The 17,609-nt window shown below is 42.0% G+C and overlaps 1 protein-coding gene across 3 annotated transcripts in view; it reads right to left on the bottom strand.

Moving 5' to 3' along the window:
* GPR107 (G protein-coupled receptor 107) overlaps nucleotides 1-17,609 on the bottom strand; it is a 37,872-nt gene that overhangs the window by 19,016 nt on the left and 1,247 nt on the right. For all 3 annotated transcript variants that reach the window (XM_064393815.1, XM_064393814.1, XM_064393816.1), the window contains exons 2-14: nucleotides 13,079-13,204; nucleotides 12,291-12,341; nucleotides 12,000-12,088; nucleotides 11,178-11,344; nucleotides 9,468-9,502; nucleotides 9,207-9,263; nucleotides 8,318-8,428; nucleotides 6,839-6,972; nucleotides 6,059-6,134; nucleotides 5,014-5,087; nucleotides 4,335-4,452; nucleotides 3,285-3,415; nucleotides 1,522-1,565 (exon numbers count right to left, since the gene is read on the bottom strand). In XM_064393815.1, the coding sequence (XP_064249885.1) occupies nucleotides 1,522-1,565; nucleotides 3,285-3,415; nucleotides 4,335-4,452; nucleotides 5,014-5,087; nucleotides 6,059-6,134; nucleotides 6,839-6,972; nucleotides 8,318-8,428; nucleotides 9,207-9,263; nucleotides 9,468-9,502; nucleotides 11,178-11,344; nucleotides 12,000-12,088; nucleotides 12,291-12,341; nucleotides 13,079-13,147 (1,156 nt within the window). In that variant the 5' untranslated portion in view covers nucleotides 13,148-13,204. The remainder of the gene's footprint in view (nucleotides 1-1,521; nucleotides 1,566-3,284; nucleotides 3,416-4,334; nucleotides 4,453-5,013; nucleotides 5,088-6,058; nucleotides 6,135-6,838; nucleotides 6,973-8,317; nucleotides 8,429-9,206; nucleotides 9,264-9,467; nucleotides 9,503-11,177; nucleotides 11,345-11,999; nucleotides 12,089-12,290; nucleotides 12,342-13,078; nucleotides 13,205-17,609) is intronic.

Below are 17,609 nucleotides of genomic sequence, written 5' to 3'. Positions count from 1 at the left end.
CCCTGCTATGGCCACCTCACCACTTCTCAGCATGTCTGAGGTTTATCAAACTCCACAGCACCATCTTGTGATAAGAACCGAGGTAGGTACAGGGGGATCACATGGGGCCACGCAGATCTGAAGGGTTTCTGTCTCAATTATGTGCATTAATTGCTGTATGCTCACCACCAGGACAGACAGATCCATGGCCACCCAGCTAAGAACCAGGCCTGATATATGTGAAGTCCTTGGTTCAGAAGAAAGACTGCTTCAAGGAAATCTGAACTTGTCAGGACTTTTTAAAGGTAAGAGCACAAATACTCCAGAACATATGTTCAGTGGACAAGGTAAAAAATCCATCAGTAAATGTCACTGAACCCAACTGAATACACTGATAAGAAAGCAACCAATAACATTTATATTACACTTTGATAACTACTCTTTTTAACATTTGTTTCTATTAGAAATTTGTAATTTTCCACCATTAGGTTTGGGGTAGGTAACTTGTAGGGCTGTTGTCTGATGGCTTTTTTAACAGCTTGGAACATCAAGACAGCATGCTTGGCTCATCATAAATATTGTTTAAATTTAACAGATGGCAAAAAATGAACTCATGTATGGTCTGCACAGAACTAAGTTCAGTACCCAACCTTACATTTCACCTACAATCAGCAGTGAAGTGCAGAAATGCCTGTGAAAGCCAAGGAAAAGGCTGGAAGAAGTATCCAGACCTGGCTACAGAATTCCAGAAAGGAGAGCCAAGAGCTGAAGGATGAGACTGAAGTTAAAAGGCTGTTGCCAACAAATGACCTTCTACAAACGAAGCTTTGAAGAGTAAACCACTGAATGACAGAAGATGGAAAAGGCTGCCTGCTTCCAAGGAAGCCAGTTCTGTGCTCCACAGCTTGTACCCAAGGAACTAATCCAGAAGAAAAGAGCAGATAAGGCAGGAAAAGCACAATCTACAGCAGCCATGCTTGGCCTTCCATCCATCAGCTCCTTTTCAGTGCTACAATAAACAAAACTCCACTTTCCACAGGCAGCCCTTGGAGCTGCTGCACAAACATGGACAAGTCAGGAACTGTGCTACACTGAATGCTAAGCTATGTTTTCTTTCATAATGAGGTTTATTTCCCTCTATTCTGTCAGGAATACATTTCTGCAGAAATTGAAATAAGTGGGTCTATTTGGGCTAATAGTCAGCAATTCTGGAATTCATTTCTAGTTCTGTTTCTGAACACTCAAGTGAGGAAAAAATGGCAAATCTGTCAAGATGATTTGCTCTAGATGTCATGTCTAGCTTGAGCACCGAGAGCTGTGCAAGTAGCAGAGAATGGGTTATACACTGCAGTTCTGCTAATTAAAGCAATACAAGAAAAAGGTCATTTTCCAAAAGTTATTCCCATGAGCCCACTGAGAAAAGCAGAGGGACACTAATACAGTGTAGATGTATAGCCTTAGTTTGGTTTTTGCATCAGATGTTTGAAATTCTGGCATTAGAACATGTAGCATAAAAGAGGAAAAAGACTACAGATTACTTGCCTTTCCCATCTGTTGCTGAAGCCTCTTGCAAATGTCTTATTGACCTGAAAAATAAAGAATAGATTAATGACAGGTTTTACACTCCCTTTTCACAGCAGTCCTCTAGATCACTGACAAGTTTTGTTAGCTTTTTATGGCTGGAGTATGCTCATAATTAACTGTGCTTAGCACTGCACACACTTCACCCTCATGCCCCCAGCTCAGGCAGTCAGCTCAAGTACCTCTATTTCCTTGGGATTAAGAAAGCAGATTGCTAAAACCTACTTCAGCCTACAGAAGGCTTTGTGGGAGGGAGCAGAGTGAGAAACTGGGGCATTTTCCAGCATAATGCTTTCCACTTGTACAATTAAGCTGAGCTACTCTTCAGAGCACTGCCAAGCGTTTGGCATCTTACTGCTCTTTTAAGGTCTTTTCATTAAATAGTTGATTACAGCTTACATATCTACATAGGCAACTTATGTAACAGAAACTACCCTGCAGGAATGTAAATTCAGAGGCCAAGTCTTAGTCACCTTGCTCACATGAGTCATTCCACCAGCTGCAGTGACACTATCCAGAGGAAAAAGAGGCAGGATTTTATGTCAGGAGCTTCACTGCCAGTTTATGTTGGCACCCTGGCAATGCAGGAACACTGGTTGCAAACCATAAACAGTCACAAGTCAGCTCACATTTGTTCTTCAGATACAATTCCTTTATGGAAATAAGTTTTGAAGCAACACCAGCATCAGGTAGCAAGAACTGTGACTGCAGAAGCCACCTTTATTATAGGAGATTGAGTCCCTCTGCAATTGGAGTTATTATTCCTCAGCTTTTATTTACCATTGCCAAATGCTCCTCAACCTCAGAGCTGGAGCATTTTGATTGGAGCAAGGGGAAGGACAAGTGGGTAGTGCAAATTTCTTGGAAGAGATCTCCCAGCCTTGGCAGAAGGCCACCAGGAGTGTGTAGGGGAAAAGAAGGCCAGCTGAAACCCACCTTCACAAGTCAAGCTGAAGCTTATTTCCATCTACTGAGCCACACCTCTGAAAAACTCAAGAGTTACACTCTAGAGCAATGACATGTTACCAGACATTTATGTAATCTGCATTTCAGAAAAAAATAATGGAGATGCTGGAGAAAAAGAGGAATATTCTGTGTTTACTAAGCAAGGAGCCAGAAGCTCCTTGATATCCTCCTTTAAACCCAGCTGTTTATCCAATTAAGACAAAATGCATTTAGAAGATAAATGTTCTGGCTAACTGGCAAGCAGCAACAATAGTGTTTATCTGAATTATCTGTGTTTTGGTTGAGTTTTATATAACCAACATTATTCCCTGCCAAGTAGAGTGGAAGGAAGGGCGGGGAAATGCTCCCTGTGGGATTATTTCTTATAAACAGTCAAATAAACATGCAGCTACTCTGCTTGAAGGCAGCCCTGATCTTAGAAGCAGCACTGTTTTGAAATTTAGCAGTCAAGTATCTAACCTCAGTCAGTGAAGTCAAATCCCATTTTTCAACTTAGAGTCAACACTTCTGCAAAATTCCAAGTCTCAAAAGCACCTACAGTCTGCACAGTGCTGGCCACATTCAAACTGCCACCCACCTTCCCTTATCCCCACCCTAACATCCCCAAAAGGAGCATCTTCCACAGCACTAGACTGAAATGTTAAGGCTGATATCAAAGTTAACAGAATGCCTGACTCCACAGGACCACAGAGCTCTTTTGCTTTGGCAGAGCTGTCCATGTCCTTTCAATCACATGTTTTTCACATCCAGCAACTCACCATACCACTGGGAACAGGATGGCTCCACAGCACAGCAAGTCCACCAGGAAAAGGATTTCTTTCCACAGTCCATACTCAGTTGTCCCCTCCTCTGTTGACTCTATGATAATGTAGGCCACGTTTGCCAGTACCTACACAACAGGACATGGTTCTGGTTTAGAAACTGCCCAAGGAGCCACTACAGGTGGGCTGCCAATTCAGCAAAAGTAACATCAGTAATTTTCCTGCAGCTCTACATCCAAAAGTCACATGTTCAGCAGCATCTTCATAAGATTGACAGAAATAAAAGTGATGGGAACTTATTCCTGCTGACATTCAGAAAGTAGTTATTTAGCTATATACTGTGCTTAATCTACTGCATCAATTGAGATAAGAAGGAGCAAAATTTACTTATTGAAACATAGACACAGGACTGTGTGACACATACAGCCAGTAGGGAAAATATGTAATTCTAAATTAAGCCAGTAATTCAGACTGGCCATTTACCATCTTTTGTACTCCACACCTGAGCTCTGTAAGAGCCTCAAACACTAATTATATATATTTCTGCTAAGGGCTTGCATCTGGAAAGGCAGAAAATCTCTTCTACATAAAACAACAAACAGAAGTGCTGTTCTCTTATGTACTTCAGTTCAAGTAGGAGACCAGCACTGAGCACTCTGAACCACTGGGAATATTTCCCTGAGACCCAACAGGCCTACAAGTCTTGTTTTTCTCATTTTTTATTTCATTAAGACATTCAGCAAGCATTTCAGCAGTGACGACTTTAATTCATTTCCTCTACTTATTCAGCACTGAATTTCCAGCCCAAGTTTTGTCCCACTCCTTACAGCCAGTTTTTATTTGCTGAAACTGCTTGGCCACTATTATCTCATGCTCAATATGGGAGAAAAATTGAGAGAACTACAGTAACTTCTGGCCTAGGAAATTGCCACCAGGCTCATACAAGCAAGAACTACATGGTACTGTGTGAAGCTTTCACAGCCTTTTCCAGTTTGCACAAGCAGCTCTCCCACAAGACAGCAAGTATGAGCACAGCTCAGTCCTCACCTGAAGTGGGATGACAATCATGAAAATTTTTTTGTCTTTATCTGACAGGATGTGTTTAATGAAAGCCCAGCCCGTGCCAATGAGGGCAATAGTGATGAACAGAAGAGCTCCCTTCAGTCTGGAAGAGAAACAGACACTGCAGTGAGAGACTATTTTATTTTATCACGCTTCCTCTTCTGCCCAGGTTTCTCCCACTGCCAATAAAGCCACAAACCCAAACAAATGCTTCCCTATCCATAATTTTGGCAAGCACTTATCCATCCCACAATAGTGAAGCAGATGTACTCACTACAACTCTATATCACAGAGCAATATTAGGCTTCATTCACAATATATGCAATCTTTTCCTTGGGGAGTCATCCATTCACCATTGTGAACAGCAGCAAATACTGCCAGCTGTATCCACTTACCATTCACACCAGGAGCAAATTAGATACTTGAATATTAGTGTGAACAAAGAAAAGTAAAGCATTTGTTATCCTTTTACTCCTCCACCCACAGAAGTGCCAATTCTCTGCAGCTGCCCTCTCTAAGTGGAGCTCCCCCCTTCACACGGGGCTGATTGCGGAGTCTGTGGTACTGTGGTCTGCATGAGAACAAAGATTTCCCACTCTCTACAGGAGGGAGACAGCCCTAGTGGCAATTTGAATCTATCACATCAATCTTCTGACATACTTACAGGTGAGTGATGTAATAAACAACAGCCCAGCCCTCGATGGGGAATCCCTGAGAAGAGATGTAGTGATAGTCGATCTGGAAGCAGAAAATACAGCACTTCACAAGCTGCTTTTGACACCCCACCCTCTAAAAACAGGTCTGCTCCACATCCACTGCCAGTTTCACTTTCCAGTCAGTGTGTACAAACCCAGCTCTGTCACATTCAGAGAGCACTTCCTCCCAACACATTCTACTTTTGTTTAGCAACAATGAGATAATTTCCATTTGCTCTATTTCCCAAGTGCTAGTGGATGTATCTTGTACAATCTACATCCTTCCCACACAACTCCCCTGCTTAACTACAGTGAAACAACTGCAGTTGGAACCTATTTTTTCATTCATTTTTCAGGTTCAGTTGCTTTAGGTGACTAGAGGCTTCCTAGTTTCATTTTCACTGGAAGCCAGATTCACATCATTAGACTCCAAAAATATTTGTAGCAGGTATAACACCATGGGCATGAAGGTGAAGATCATGGCAGGCACAAACACTGAAGGATTAAATGCTTGCCATTACCTGTGTTCATGAGATATTTGCAGTGGAAGTCAACACAATTCAACAGAGTCATTATCTATGGAAAGTCTCAGAGATGACAAGGTGAGGTATGTTGCCATACACCATAATACCTCCTTGCCCTTGAATTTTACAAACGAGGTTTTCATTTATTAATATTTACTGCCAGTCCTGGAGCTGAAGCAGCAGCACAGCCCAAGCTTTCAGGCCCACTGCAGATGGCCAAAACATTGAAATTTGTGGAATTCATTCAACCCCCAACCTTGCTGCTTCAACACTTCAGACCATGATCTCAATTGTATTTAAAGTCAGAATTTGCTGATGAAAACAAACACTTCCACCAAAGAGCTGCAGTTCAATTCTAATGCTTCAGTATTAAGACCAGTTCTCCCTCCCAATGTGCTCCCTCCAAAGCAGATTTCTCTAACAGCAAGTCCTGGATTCCATGCTCAAACTTTCCTAGCTGAACAACTTCAGGCAGAGATGCTGTACTCACCGCATGGAAGACTAAAGACAAGGATTTGGTGAAAGGAAGGGCTGCCATGAGCCAGTGGATCTTAAAGACATCATTTCTGGGAAGAAGAAAAAAAAGGAAGAGCATTACTTAGAAGGCAGCAGTAAAAATTTCCGTTTCCAAGGATATTTCTTTAAAACCTGTAAGTGTCAAGCAGTTGCCTGCAGGCTGAGCTGACCATCAGTGTAAAGATTCCCCTTAATGTTGCAGTCCAAGTTTCTGCCACATCCTGAGCAATATTTCAACTTCATGTTCTAAACCCCTGATTTTTACTGCTTGGGATAACTGAAATTATTAACTAATAAGAATATCCCACATATATATATAAATATTTATCTCTTAACTGTTAGAAAATTTGCTAAACATAGTTCAAACCACTATCAAGATATTTATGGCTCTCTACTGCCATAAACTGCAATTTCCCAAATGAAGAACAGTGATGAATTTTTTTTCATTATTTATTTTCAAAGTCATCTCTTTTTGACATCAATTACAGGAACTTCCTGTCTATTTTTTGCCATAATATGTACACTACCTGAAGAACTTTCAACATCAGATTTGGGAATTTTAGAATGACAGTCTGTAACAATAATACTGACTGAAGCAGTTTTTAAATATAAACTATGTGTATTAAGTATACAAATCTGAGCCAGATTTGGAGTTTGAGATGATCAAATCTGACTGTGAATTGGGCATTACAAGAAGAGGAATGAAAAATAAAAACCAAGGTAGGCCCCTACTTGTCACAGACACTGAACTTACCTGCGTTTACGAAGTATGTGGATCCATACAGTCCCAGACAGGAAAAAGAAGAGAGCCATGGAAATGTAAAGTTTTGGCAGAGGGATTTCACCTGCTGAGAGGTAGCTTTCAGGATTCTTTTCCGTAATATCTATCTGAATATTAAAGGTGTGTTACATGCACCGTTGGAAAAAAAAATCAGTTTGTCAAAGTACCGAGTTAACAATTACATTTTGCAATCAAATTCACTCATTTAACATGTGCTTTTCTGAAGGGGTGACTTACGAGTCTCAGAGAAAAAAAACCCAAAACCTACTCTTCATCCTCAAGACTCTCAAAACACTTTGCAAAACTATTCCCACCCGAATAATGCCCTTGGAAAACAATGCTTCAGTTACACAACATAATTCAGAAAGGTAATTTTCCCAAAGAACAGTTGTTCTCTCTAGCAAACGTCACAATTTGCCCACCTTTGATTCAGAAACAATATCTACAATGGGCTGCCACCCTATTTTCCTGTGACTGAGAAAGCAGAAGCATTATTTTGCATTCTATTTATATCCCTAAGTGGCTTAGTCATATGTGCTAGGACTTCAATAAAACAACACATTGAGTCTGGTTTGAAGCACTGAAGCTGTCCTGCATCTCTAAGTACACCCCAGCAGATCAATCATCCACATTTTGTTCTCTTTCCAATTTCTTCAGTGGGTCAAAGTGACCCACACAGCAATTCAGGAAAGCTGCTCTTCTAAACCTATGACTTCAGAAGCAGCTCTGAAGTAGTCTGAGTCAAGTTAGGGCTGCTGAGTTTTATCACCTCCGTGTTCCCTTGCAACAGCATTAACACAAACACGTAAAAAGCACTTTAGGGATTGATGTGGCTCAGGCAGTGAGAGGATTCATACCAGACCAGCTCATTATACACCAGCATGAGCACAGGAAAGGGAAAAAAGGGAAAACCCAAGCTCTGATAACAACCAAAACCATACAGGACCAAACCCTTGTACATCAAAAGAGATGAGGCATTTGCTAGAACATATTGCCTTTAGGATGTGTATCTAACACCATAAAAACACATCTTTAATTAGGCCAGAAAAAGCAAAAACACTGAATTCAAATACCAACAATTTACATTGCAGCAACAGCCTTAATATCTGCAATCATGTAAAGAGAAATGTGACTTTTGAGTGCAGCAGAACACAAGCAGCTGTTGTAGCTCCCATCTCATTACAGCATCAGGTCACAACTGTGTAGACTGAACCCAGCCCACATTCAGCCTTCAGATTTTCAGGCATTTCTGCAAAAACAGTATTTTAATTATTTTTACAGTAGTCACTTCTTTCAGAAATGCCACTGCAGAGACTGGCACACAACTGTGAATCACTTCCCACCCCATATGTGCACTCATGTGCAGCGTGTGCTTGGTTACAAGTTGGAGCTGGAAGCTGGATGTTGCAGTCTAAGCTAACAAGTTAATTATCCTTTAGAAGCCATACTCACATCAAGACTAAACAGCAGCTGATCATTAGCTGGCCCTTTCTTGCCAACACACTTATGGAAATACAGGCTGTAGAGACCTTCTTGTTTATCCGAGGTGATGTTAAAAAAGAACTGAAAATAAGGAATAGAGAAGTCAGCATTCTTCTCATTCACAACAGGGTTGCCCTGGTAGGAAGTCATCTCTACTGAAGCATGAAAGAAGTCAGTCATTTGAGGTCACTTGGTTCCCTTCAGCAGACTGTTCTGAGGATAGCAGCACATCTGGAAGTTTCAACAGAACTCCAGATGCAAAATCATTGCACTATCTAGGATTATGCACTCTGGTAATCCAAGCCTGTTAAGTGTCAGTGCTTAACTCAGTTCCCCACAGAGAAAAGATAACTACAAGTAACATATTTGACATGGCAAAGCATAAAATTTTTATTATACCTGCCCTGCAGCTTTTCAGTTCCTCCCCCAACTATGCAAATTGTGATAGCTCTGGAAATGAGATCTGTGTCAGATAAAAGAATTTCAAATGTGTTTGTAGTAACCAACCATCACAAGTGAACCAGGGTGTTCAAACAAAGCATTAATCTGGCTTCATATACAGGATCTTCCCCTTGAGTCAGTCAGGACACAGCTATTTGTTATCAGCAATCTGCACTACTATCACAGTAAAATTTAATATGCTGAGGCTCACGAACTGTGATATTCAGAACAGCATCACAACAAAGTCAATTTGAAAGCAGCTCCCACAACTTATAAAGAAAGATTCCTATCACTGATGCTTAGCTCAGTAAATTTTCAGGCAAACTCCTGCTATCAGAGAGACATCCATATCCTAGACTTTCACTTTTCCAAAGTAGGACAGTGAAGGAACTGAGTTTAGACATGGCAGACACCCTACCTGAAAAGAAAAAGTTCTTTTGACATGGCGTACAGGATGTTCTTGTTCTACCATGTTCTGGGAAAAGAGAAAGAGACCTTTAGATTTCCTTAAGCAGGTAACTAAAACATTTGGCTACATCAACCAGACAATCAAATTTGCCTTCTATATGTTTATAGTGGATGCTGAGAACAACAGCAAATACTCTCCACTTTTCTGTATGATTATACTGGAATTTCCCCCCAGGCTCTTTGTGAAAGAAAACTCCAGATAGTTTCTTACCTGGGAGGATGTTGTACTTCGTTTGGGCTTCTTATCTAGAGATAAAAGTATTAATAGTGCATTTAGTGTTTGCATTTAGACATCCTCAGAAAGCACCACGTTGTCAATACCTTACTCACATCTTCCTACACTTGTCTGCGTGGCAGTTTCCCAGCTAATCATTGACAGAGATGCTTTCCCAGTCTCTCCTTACTCTCAGAGGACTCTGCCCACAGCCAGCATTCATTCTGAATGCATCCTCAAATGCCAGGATAAGATTCTCTATTCTTACACCTCCTACAAAAGTCTACCCCAGAAATCTTTCCAACCTCTCTGGTCAGTGTGACCAGAGGCAGGTGACCTAAACCAGATGCAAGCTACAGTTCTGACTTTTTATGTTATGACTGAGTATTATTAATCTCACTGACAAATATAAATCTGAGCATTAATACATGGCCAGGAATAAATTCACAGCTTTCCACTAAGCTCCCAGTAAAAATACAAACAACAAAACACAAAAGCACAGGTGACCTGGCAGGTCAGCATTTCCTCTGAACTTGAGGTGACAGGAGTCTTCAGCAGAGCAGCATGTCAAGTTCACACTTTGACTGCACTCCTATAAGAAGCTTTTCAAACATTAGGTCATTCCTTTCTAGGAGGGAGCAAAAGTTCAAGACTTGAGCTTTGCTTTTGGCTCCCACACCTCAGTGCACTGCCCACAATCATGCTACACATTTTTACCTACAACAACCAGAGAAAGCAAAACTACAGCTGTCAGATCCCTTCTCTCCAGTGCCATCCACCCTTGCTTCTTGACTCCTTACAACAGCTGTCCAAGCTTTTGAATGGTATCACACCTTGTGAATGTGACAGGCCAAGACAGACTCAGACTACTCCAGATCAGACTGCTCAGCAGTCTGATCTGAGGTCTAAACTCTGCCAGGAAGGGATAACATGAGCTAATCCCATTAGAGCTGAGATTATAAAATTATTTTGCCTGCTGGTCTGGAAGCCAGACAAAGGCTTGTGCCTCCTAGCAAGATTACTGGTACAATTACTCTTTCCTCCCCATAGTTTCTAAGTGACAGGAGTTCAACTCTTTAGACAGACAGGCTCATACAAATGTTGGCTGGAAAGGACTTGTGAAGACAAATCCAACTTCTAATTCAAAGCACACCTGGTGTCAATTGTATCATGCTGGCCCTGGTTTTACTTTGTCAAGCATTTAAAACCACAAAATATGGAGATTGGATTGCACAAATTATTAGCTACAATACTGGAATACCTATTTAAGAAAGGTATCTTATTTATTTTATTTATTTTCTGTCCTAACATCCCATCTGAGACATCCAAGACTTAATAAAGGGAAAGAGACATTGTGTGCCACTACTAAAAATTGCTTGAAACCATTGTCCTCCTAACTTTTTTCTTCAACTAGTTGTTAGAGGCCATCTTTTTGGCAGACAAAAACCAACCAAGTTGTTAACCCCTCCTCAGAGGCACTGAAGGTCTCCAACACTGATTGTCTCTCTGATGGATCAACAGGGCTGGTGAACACAAATCACTGAGCAGGAGACTCAAGCCCCACAGCTCTGTGCACAGGTTTGAACAGGATGTACATGAAGTTCTTGACCCAGGGGACCCCAGAATGTGACCACAACTCAGTGCTGGATGCACAGCAATGAGGAATCAGCAGTGAGAGCACACACAGGTCAGGTTCAGCTGGCTTACCTTTGTCATTTGTATTTTCATTGGTCTTTGGAGGATTTTTATCAGAATCATTGCTCAGTTCAGAAGTTTTTAGCAGCTTGGTATTTAAGGCAGTACCATTTTCCTCAGATACAAATAAAATTTTAGGTAACAAAGAAGCAGCTTCTGAAGAGAACCGTACTTTCACACTAAAGAAACAAAGAGGTTTTATTACAAAATGAAAGTAAACCAACATTTTTAAAGAGCCTGTCACAGACATATACCCAATAAAGGAAAATCAACTTGTCTTGACTTGTTTTCTGTACCACAAAGAACAGGCAAGAACCAGATCATGACTCACAGCAGAACTGATCAGTGTGGGAAAAGTCACACTCTACCTCTAGATGAAATACAAGAGCTGATGAAGAAAATTAAGTTTCTTCAGCTTTGGAAAGCAGAGTCTCACTAGAAACTTTGTTACCACACATGAACTCTTGCAAAAGAAAGCAATGCAGATTTGAAGGTACTTCCATAATAAAAGATAATTCAAGACATACAATAAAATTGCATATTGAGTGCAAAAGTGACTCAAGACATCAAAGCTCATTAAGCTCATTCAGCACAATCAAGGTAAGTTGTTCTTGCCTGCTGTCCCTTTACCCTCCAATATGCAGGAAGAATTCTTGGACCATTTTATACTGCAGATGTTTTACACTCACCTTCTCTCAACTGTCATGTAACCCCATTAAAAAAACCAACCTACATGCACAGAAGCTTTCTGAGCCCCTAAAAAAAATCTCAAGTGTGACATTATCTTCAACTGAAAGAAGTAACTTTAAAACGTCTTGCAAACTCTTTACTCACACTTCATTTCGGATGTCCAGAAGTAAGATTACCACAGAAACATCTGGCTCTGGAGTCTTCTTCAAGATACAGTAATCCACTTCTTCATCCTGGTGACGTGAACAAAACACATCTGGACATGATCCCCTCCAGGCAGAGGTTACCATTCTTAGTCCAGCAAGTTGGAAATCCATCCTGACCATGTCTAAAGCCCCCCCATATTATTTTTAGTTTCTTCCAGCCATCCCCAGAGTCAGGCAGACTATGAGATGTCCCACCTTAGAAAAGCAAGCTCACTTCCCTTACTCTTACCAGGTAAGTGGAGAAACCATCATTCCTTGTTCGATCCAAGCTGAACCCCACCTATGAGACAATTGAGAAGAATCTGTCAAAGTGAAGCCAAACCACTATGAAAGAGTCAAAAATACTGCTTTCTAAACAAGTTAACCTACATTTAAGGTGGAATTCAAGTATTTTCTCATCATCAAATTAGGCAGAAAAATACATTCAAATGTAGCAAACTCATCCAAGAAGAAAAAAGATATCATGATTCAAACCCAAACTAAATCTGGAGTGTCTTCTGTCTCTGAACATTTTAACTTATTTCAGTATCATTCCACATGCTTTTGCTTGTGGAATACTTTTATAACAATGAAGAAGTGAAACTGTGCAGCAGAGGAAGAACTCAGATCTGTTATACAATCTCTATTAAAACCCCCAATATAATGTGCTATATAACACAACATTAGAGTTCTGTTAAAAATAGGACTGTCACTGTTCTGGAAACCTACTGACACAATGATCACAAGCTGAATTGCAAAGTAACACGACACAGTGTGAAAAAACTTATCAGAGGACTGTTAGGAAATTGATGTTCAATGTAAGTTATAGATCTGTGCATTGAGTTCAGCAGAGAATCCAACAAGTTAAAGGTTCATCCTTACAGCAGAATGGAGAGTGCTCAGGGATAAATCTCAATACACAGATCCTCATAACTGGCTCATGCTGGGACGCAAAGCCAACAGCATCACAAGTTTGGATTTGACACCTCAGACAAGTGGAGGGCAATTTCACAGGAGGCTTCAAAGGAAGAAACTCACTGATAAACTGTCCATGTCATCAGGGCTTGGTTCTGGCTTCAGGGAAAGGCTGCTGACATTCACTATCATGAAACCATCCTTGAAGAAGCCAAAGGTATTCAGGTGCACTTTCTGCCTCACATCATCCTGTCAGAAAGGAAAGCAAGTTTACAAACACATGCAGAGTCATCTGCTGCAGCAAAGGGGAAGCAGGGTGAGTGACTGACACTTGAATATTCATGCAAAATATCTAATTAGGTAAACAGCAAATTTCTTTAGGATACCTTCAGATGTAACCAGCTATTTCACTGGAATGGACCAACTTTTCCAATAACCTGAACAGCAAGAACTTTAAACAGACACATTTCTGCTGACTGACTGGCTATGCTACTGGGAAATATGCAAGCAAAATTCTGGAAGAATTGGAACATCTGGCATCACTGATTAAACAGCATACAGCAAATTCCCCCAGGTGACTGCAGACACACCAAGACAGCTACTGCTGGAATGGTGGCTACTGTCATTGCCACAGACTGAAGAGGAAACAGACCTTGGGGATCTTGCCTAATCGAGAGCTGGGGTTTGGCCAAGTGTTTAGCAAGTGCACTGTCACCACCTCAGATCATCTGCATTAGGCAGGGTCAGTGTTTGGACAGGCAAACATTAATACACTGGAAAACTATGTGTGAAAATAAAGTTTTATATATAGCCCCATACCTCCAAATGATTTTTGGCTTAAAATAAATAAAAAATAAGAAGATAATAAACACCAAAACCAGAATTACTTGGGTTAGTTTCTCTAGCAGGAAAAATCTAATTCCTTCCTCTACTCCCAGTTTAGCTGCAGAATAATTTCCTTCCTCTCAGTCTGGCAAGGAAACCATAGCAATTGATCTCTTCTCATGCCCTGCTCAGCTGATAAAGGCTCAAGTACAGTAAGCTTTAACTTTTTTTTAAATAAGGAGGCCATGAAGGACCTCACACGAAAAGTAGCTGACGTCACACACAGCTGCCACATCAGATGACAAAAGGTCACATCCAACGTCTGCAGCTGGTCCCTCAGACCTACTGGGTCATTAATTGGAAGAAAAGCAGAAACAAGGCAACAGAAATAAGAAAGCAAATTTAAAATGGAATTTCATTTGACAAGTTGGCAATAAAAAAACCTGAAAATACGTTTCTTCCTCCTGCTTCTTCTAGGAAAACATAATCAGATTGCAGAATTCTCTGAAAAGAGAAGTCATCTGCTAGAGGCACACTGTTCTGGAGACAGCCCTGGAAGACTGAACTATGAACTGTACAAAAAGTTCTCTCTCTCCCTCTACCCCAGTATTGATTTTGACGCCTCTGCACAAAACGTTCCTGACTCATAAACATCCCTCACTGCAACAGCAGGACACTAATCCTGACACAGCTAACCTGTAATCCAGCTGTAATAAGATCACCCTCATAGAATCAAGTTAACCTGGCAAATAACCAGATGGTTCCCTTGATGCTCAGAAGAGGGGAAAAAAAGCTGATGGTTCCCTTGATGCTCAGAAGAGGGAAAAAAAGCTAAGTGCCACAGGGCTCCCAGGGGCTGCTGTGTTTAACAGAGCATTGGAGCCCTGCTGTCTGGGGTTCCAGGTCATGGAACGTGCTTGAACCAGGAGCCCACCTGGTGCCCCTCACACTGCACTCCATGCAACCCCCCAGCCAGTGCAGAAAATTCATCCTGGCTCTTCACAGGGCACAGCAGATGTATTTAACCCCAAAAGGACAGAGAAGAATTTGGGTGAGTCTGAGGGGGACACGGGGCCATGCAGACACAAGGGTTTGTACCTTGCAAAAGTGCCCAGGGGCAGCTGCTCAATTCAGAGCACCTGCAAGAGCCCCTCAGCTCAGCTGAAGTGATTTACTCTGCTCATTTACTGATATGCTCCCCACCACCAGCAGATAATTAATATACCACACACCACTTTCCTCCCTGGCTTTATCTCAGATTTGAGTGCTTAGAGTTTACAGATTTAGTTCACAAATCCTTCAGCTTTACATGATCCCCCACACACACACTGTCACCAGTTGCCACCAAGCAACAGCAAGAGCATCAATTGCTCCACACACTGACAGCCTAAAGACATGGGCTCACTAATGGGGTTGAAAGAACCCAGCTTTTGTTTAGAATCACTCAACCACTGACTTCAGAAATATTTAAGTTTACAACAAAGGTGTGAACCCATACAAGTGAGTACTTTAGCATCCAAGTTGTTAATACACACATTAATTTAATTTACATAGGATGCATTTAAAGTTAAGCCTGCCCTACTGAGATGATCTGGGACTCATCACTAACAGCTTACAGTCAAACCAATGCCCAAAGCTTGTTTCCAGAAAAATCCTCCCCAGTTCTTCCACTCCTGTAGGATAAGAAGTGATCCTGCAGTATTTGAATAAGGTTACAGGGAAGGAGAATCCATGATTTTGTAGCTCAGAATATGCAGAAAAATTTTCTCTACCATTTTACCCTAAACCAAACTGGGATCACACTGTCAGTGCAGTGAAAGTTCCACTAGAGAGTGCTGACCCTTACCTGGAAAGAATCTTCTTATTTGTGAGACTGACAGGAAGGCTTATCATTTGTGTAAGACTGAGTGAATTATTGTGAAAGGTATTTTCAGCCTGAGCTACTGAAGTCTGAAACCTATCAACACTGAAAAGGCACAGGTATCTACAAGGAACCACAGAAAACCAGCACCTTCTCTGTAATTCCATATCTGACAAAAACCTTCTTGGTCAAGAGAAACATTTCAACTGCAGCTGCTTCTGGAATCCTCTGAAAATTGTTTCTGTTGGTTTTCTATAACTTCCAATTTTTGTAGGGTTTTTTTTTTTTGTAGGAGGTAGGTTTTGTTAGTTGAGGGGTTTCAGGTTTTTTACATATCTCATTAAACTAATGAAGCTGATAACAATTGCTGCTAAGGAGGAGCTTCTCTGGCAAGGTCAGTCTAACAGCAAAATTCAAGCAAATTATTTCTCTACTAAAAAAAACTATTTTGTACACTTTTATAAAGAAAATATTTTTAGAACTGGAAGCTGCTCAGACTGTGGCTTGTTTTTCTGACAACAAAAAAGCTCCACATTGGCACAGTAATTACAAAGACACAAGAATGAAGCTATTCTGAACTAAGGAGTAACAGCTTGTTTGAGGAAATCTAATATCAAACACTCCCACAAAGCTGTGGCCTTTAGCTTGGCTCAGTGTCAATGCACACTTGCAAGCAGAGCAGGAGCAGCAGACAGGAGCTCTCACTGTGAAAGGACTCAGTTGTTGGAGGCTGATGTTTACAGAGAGGCTGTAAAGCAGGGGGTGAAGGAGGAAGGGAGAGACTGCTCTGACAATAAAGCTCTAACAATGAAGCTGTTTGGAAAGCAGGTGGGCAGAGGCATTAACTCACTGCTACTCCTCACAGCAAGTCTGTGCTGCAACGTGCACACAGCACCTCCAAAACCACACCCAGACCCCACTCTGACAGGAATAAAATCCAAACAGGATTCAGTAATTGATCCAGGCAGTCCCTAATAGGGACTAAAGGCCACCATGTTTGCTGATGAGAACATTGGCTTGAGGGAAGTTGGGAAGTTTTCTCCTAAAGAGTAAAGAATCACCTCAGGAGAAATCCTTCACTGCTCAACTGTCCCAAATTCTCAAAACATGATGCAACCAGCACAAGCCTCCTAACTGACTGCTTCAGGGAAAAGTTTACTTCTCCTGCAGTACCACAATATGTGTGTGGCTGCACTTTAAACAACTGCACAGTCTGGAGAATCTCCCACAAGTAAGACATGAACACCTCCAGCAGTCACTGTACCCCAAAGGCTGCAAAGCCCTGGATTCTCCCTAAACTCCTACAACAGCACAGCAGTGCAGGACTCGAGTTATTCACCACTTTATTACCCCTTCCAATGCTTCTACTGGCAGAACATGGCAGCTGTTGACAACCAAAACAAAATTCCAAGCCTGAAGACTGACAGAGCTCTCCCTGAGCTCTGCAGGAGCGTTAAGAGCATCAGCCCAGAGCAGAGCCCCTGTGTGCCAGGGCTGAGCAGCGGCTCAGCACAGCACAGCAGGCACAGCACACCTTCCCCCGACCTCCAGCACTCCCCAGCAACACCCCTGCACAGCGAGCTCCTCCCAAACACAGGCACAGCCCAGCGCATCCCTCCTTCAGAGCACACCCCGCACTCATGGAACCGAAGCAGAAAGCTGCCAGCATCAGTGTCCTGAGCCTGTGCTCGCTGCTGGGTTAGGGCAAAGCAGCTGCAGCCAAGCATCCCCCGGAGCGACCGGGACACCGCAGAAAAGGAATCTCGACCAAAATCCACCTTCAGAAACCTCTCCCTCAGCCCACGTTCGGCCCTGTCTTATCGCATCGCTTTTAACGGAACGGGAAGCGGCTGCGCCCTGCCACTGCTGCAGTTCCGAGCCCCCTCCTCACGCCTCACCCGCGGCCAGCGAGCGGAAAGAGCGGGACGGGACTTGGGGGAGGCGGGCAGCGGCAGGAGAACGGCAAAA

This window comes from Passer domesticus, chromosome 18, assembly GCF_036417665.1.
Source record: "Passer domesticus isolate bPasDom1 chromosome 18, bPasDom1.hap1, whole genome shotgun sequence".
Classification (NCBI taxonomy): Eukaryota; Metazoa; Chordata; class Aves; order Passeriformes; family Passeridae; genus Passer; species Passer domesticus.
This window is presented reverse-complemented; position numbering and strand designations above follow the sequence as displayed.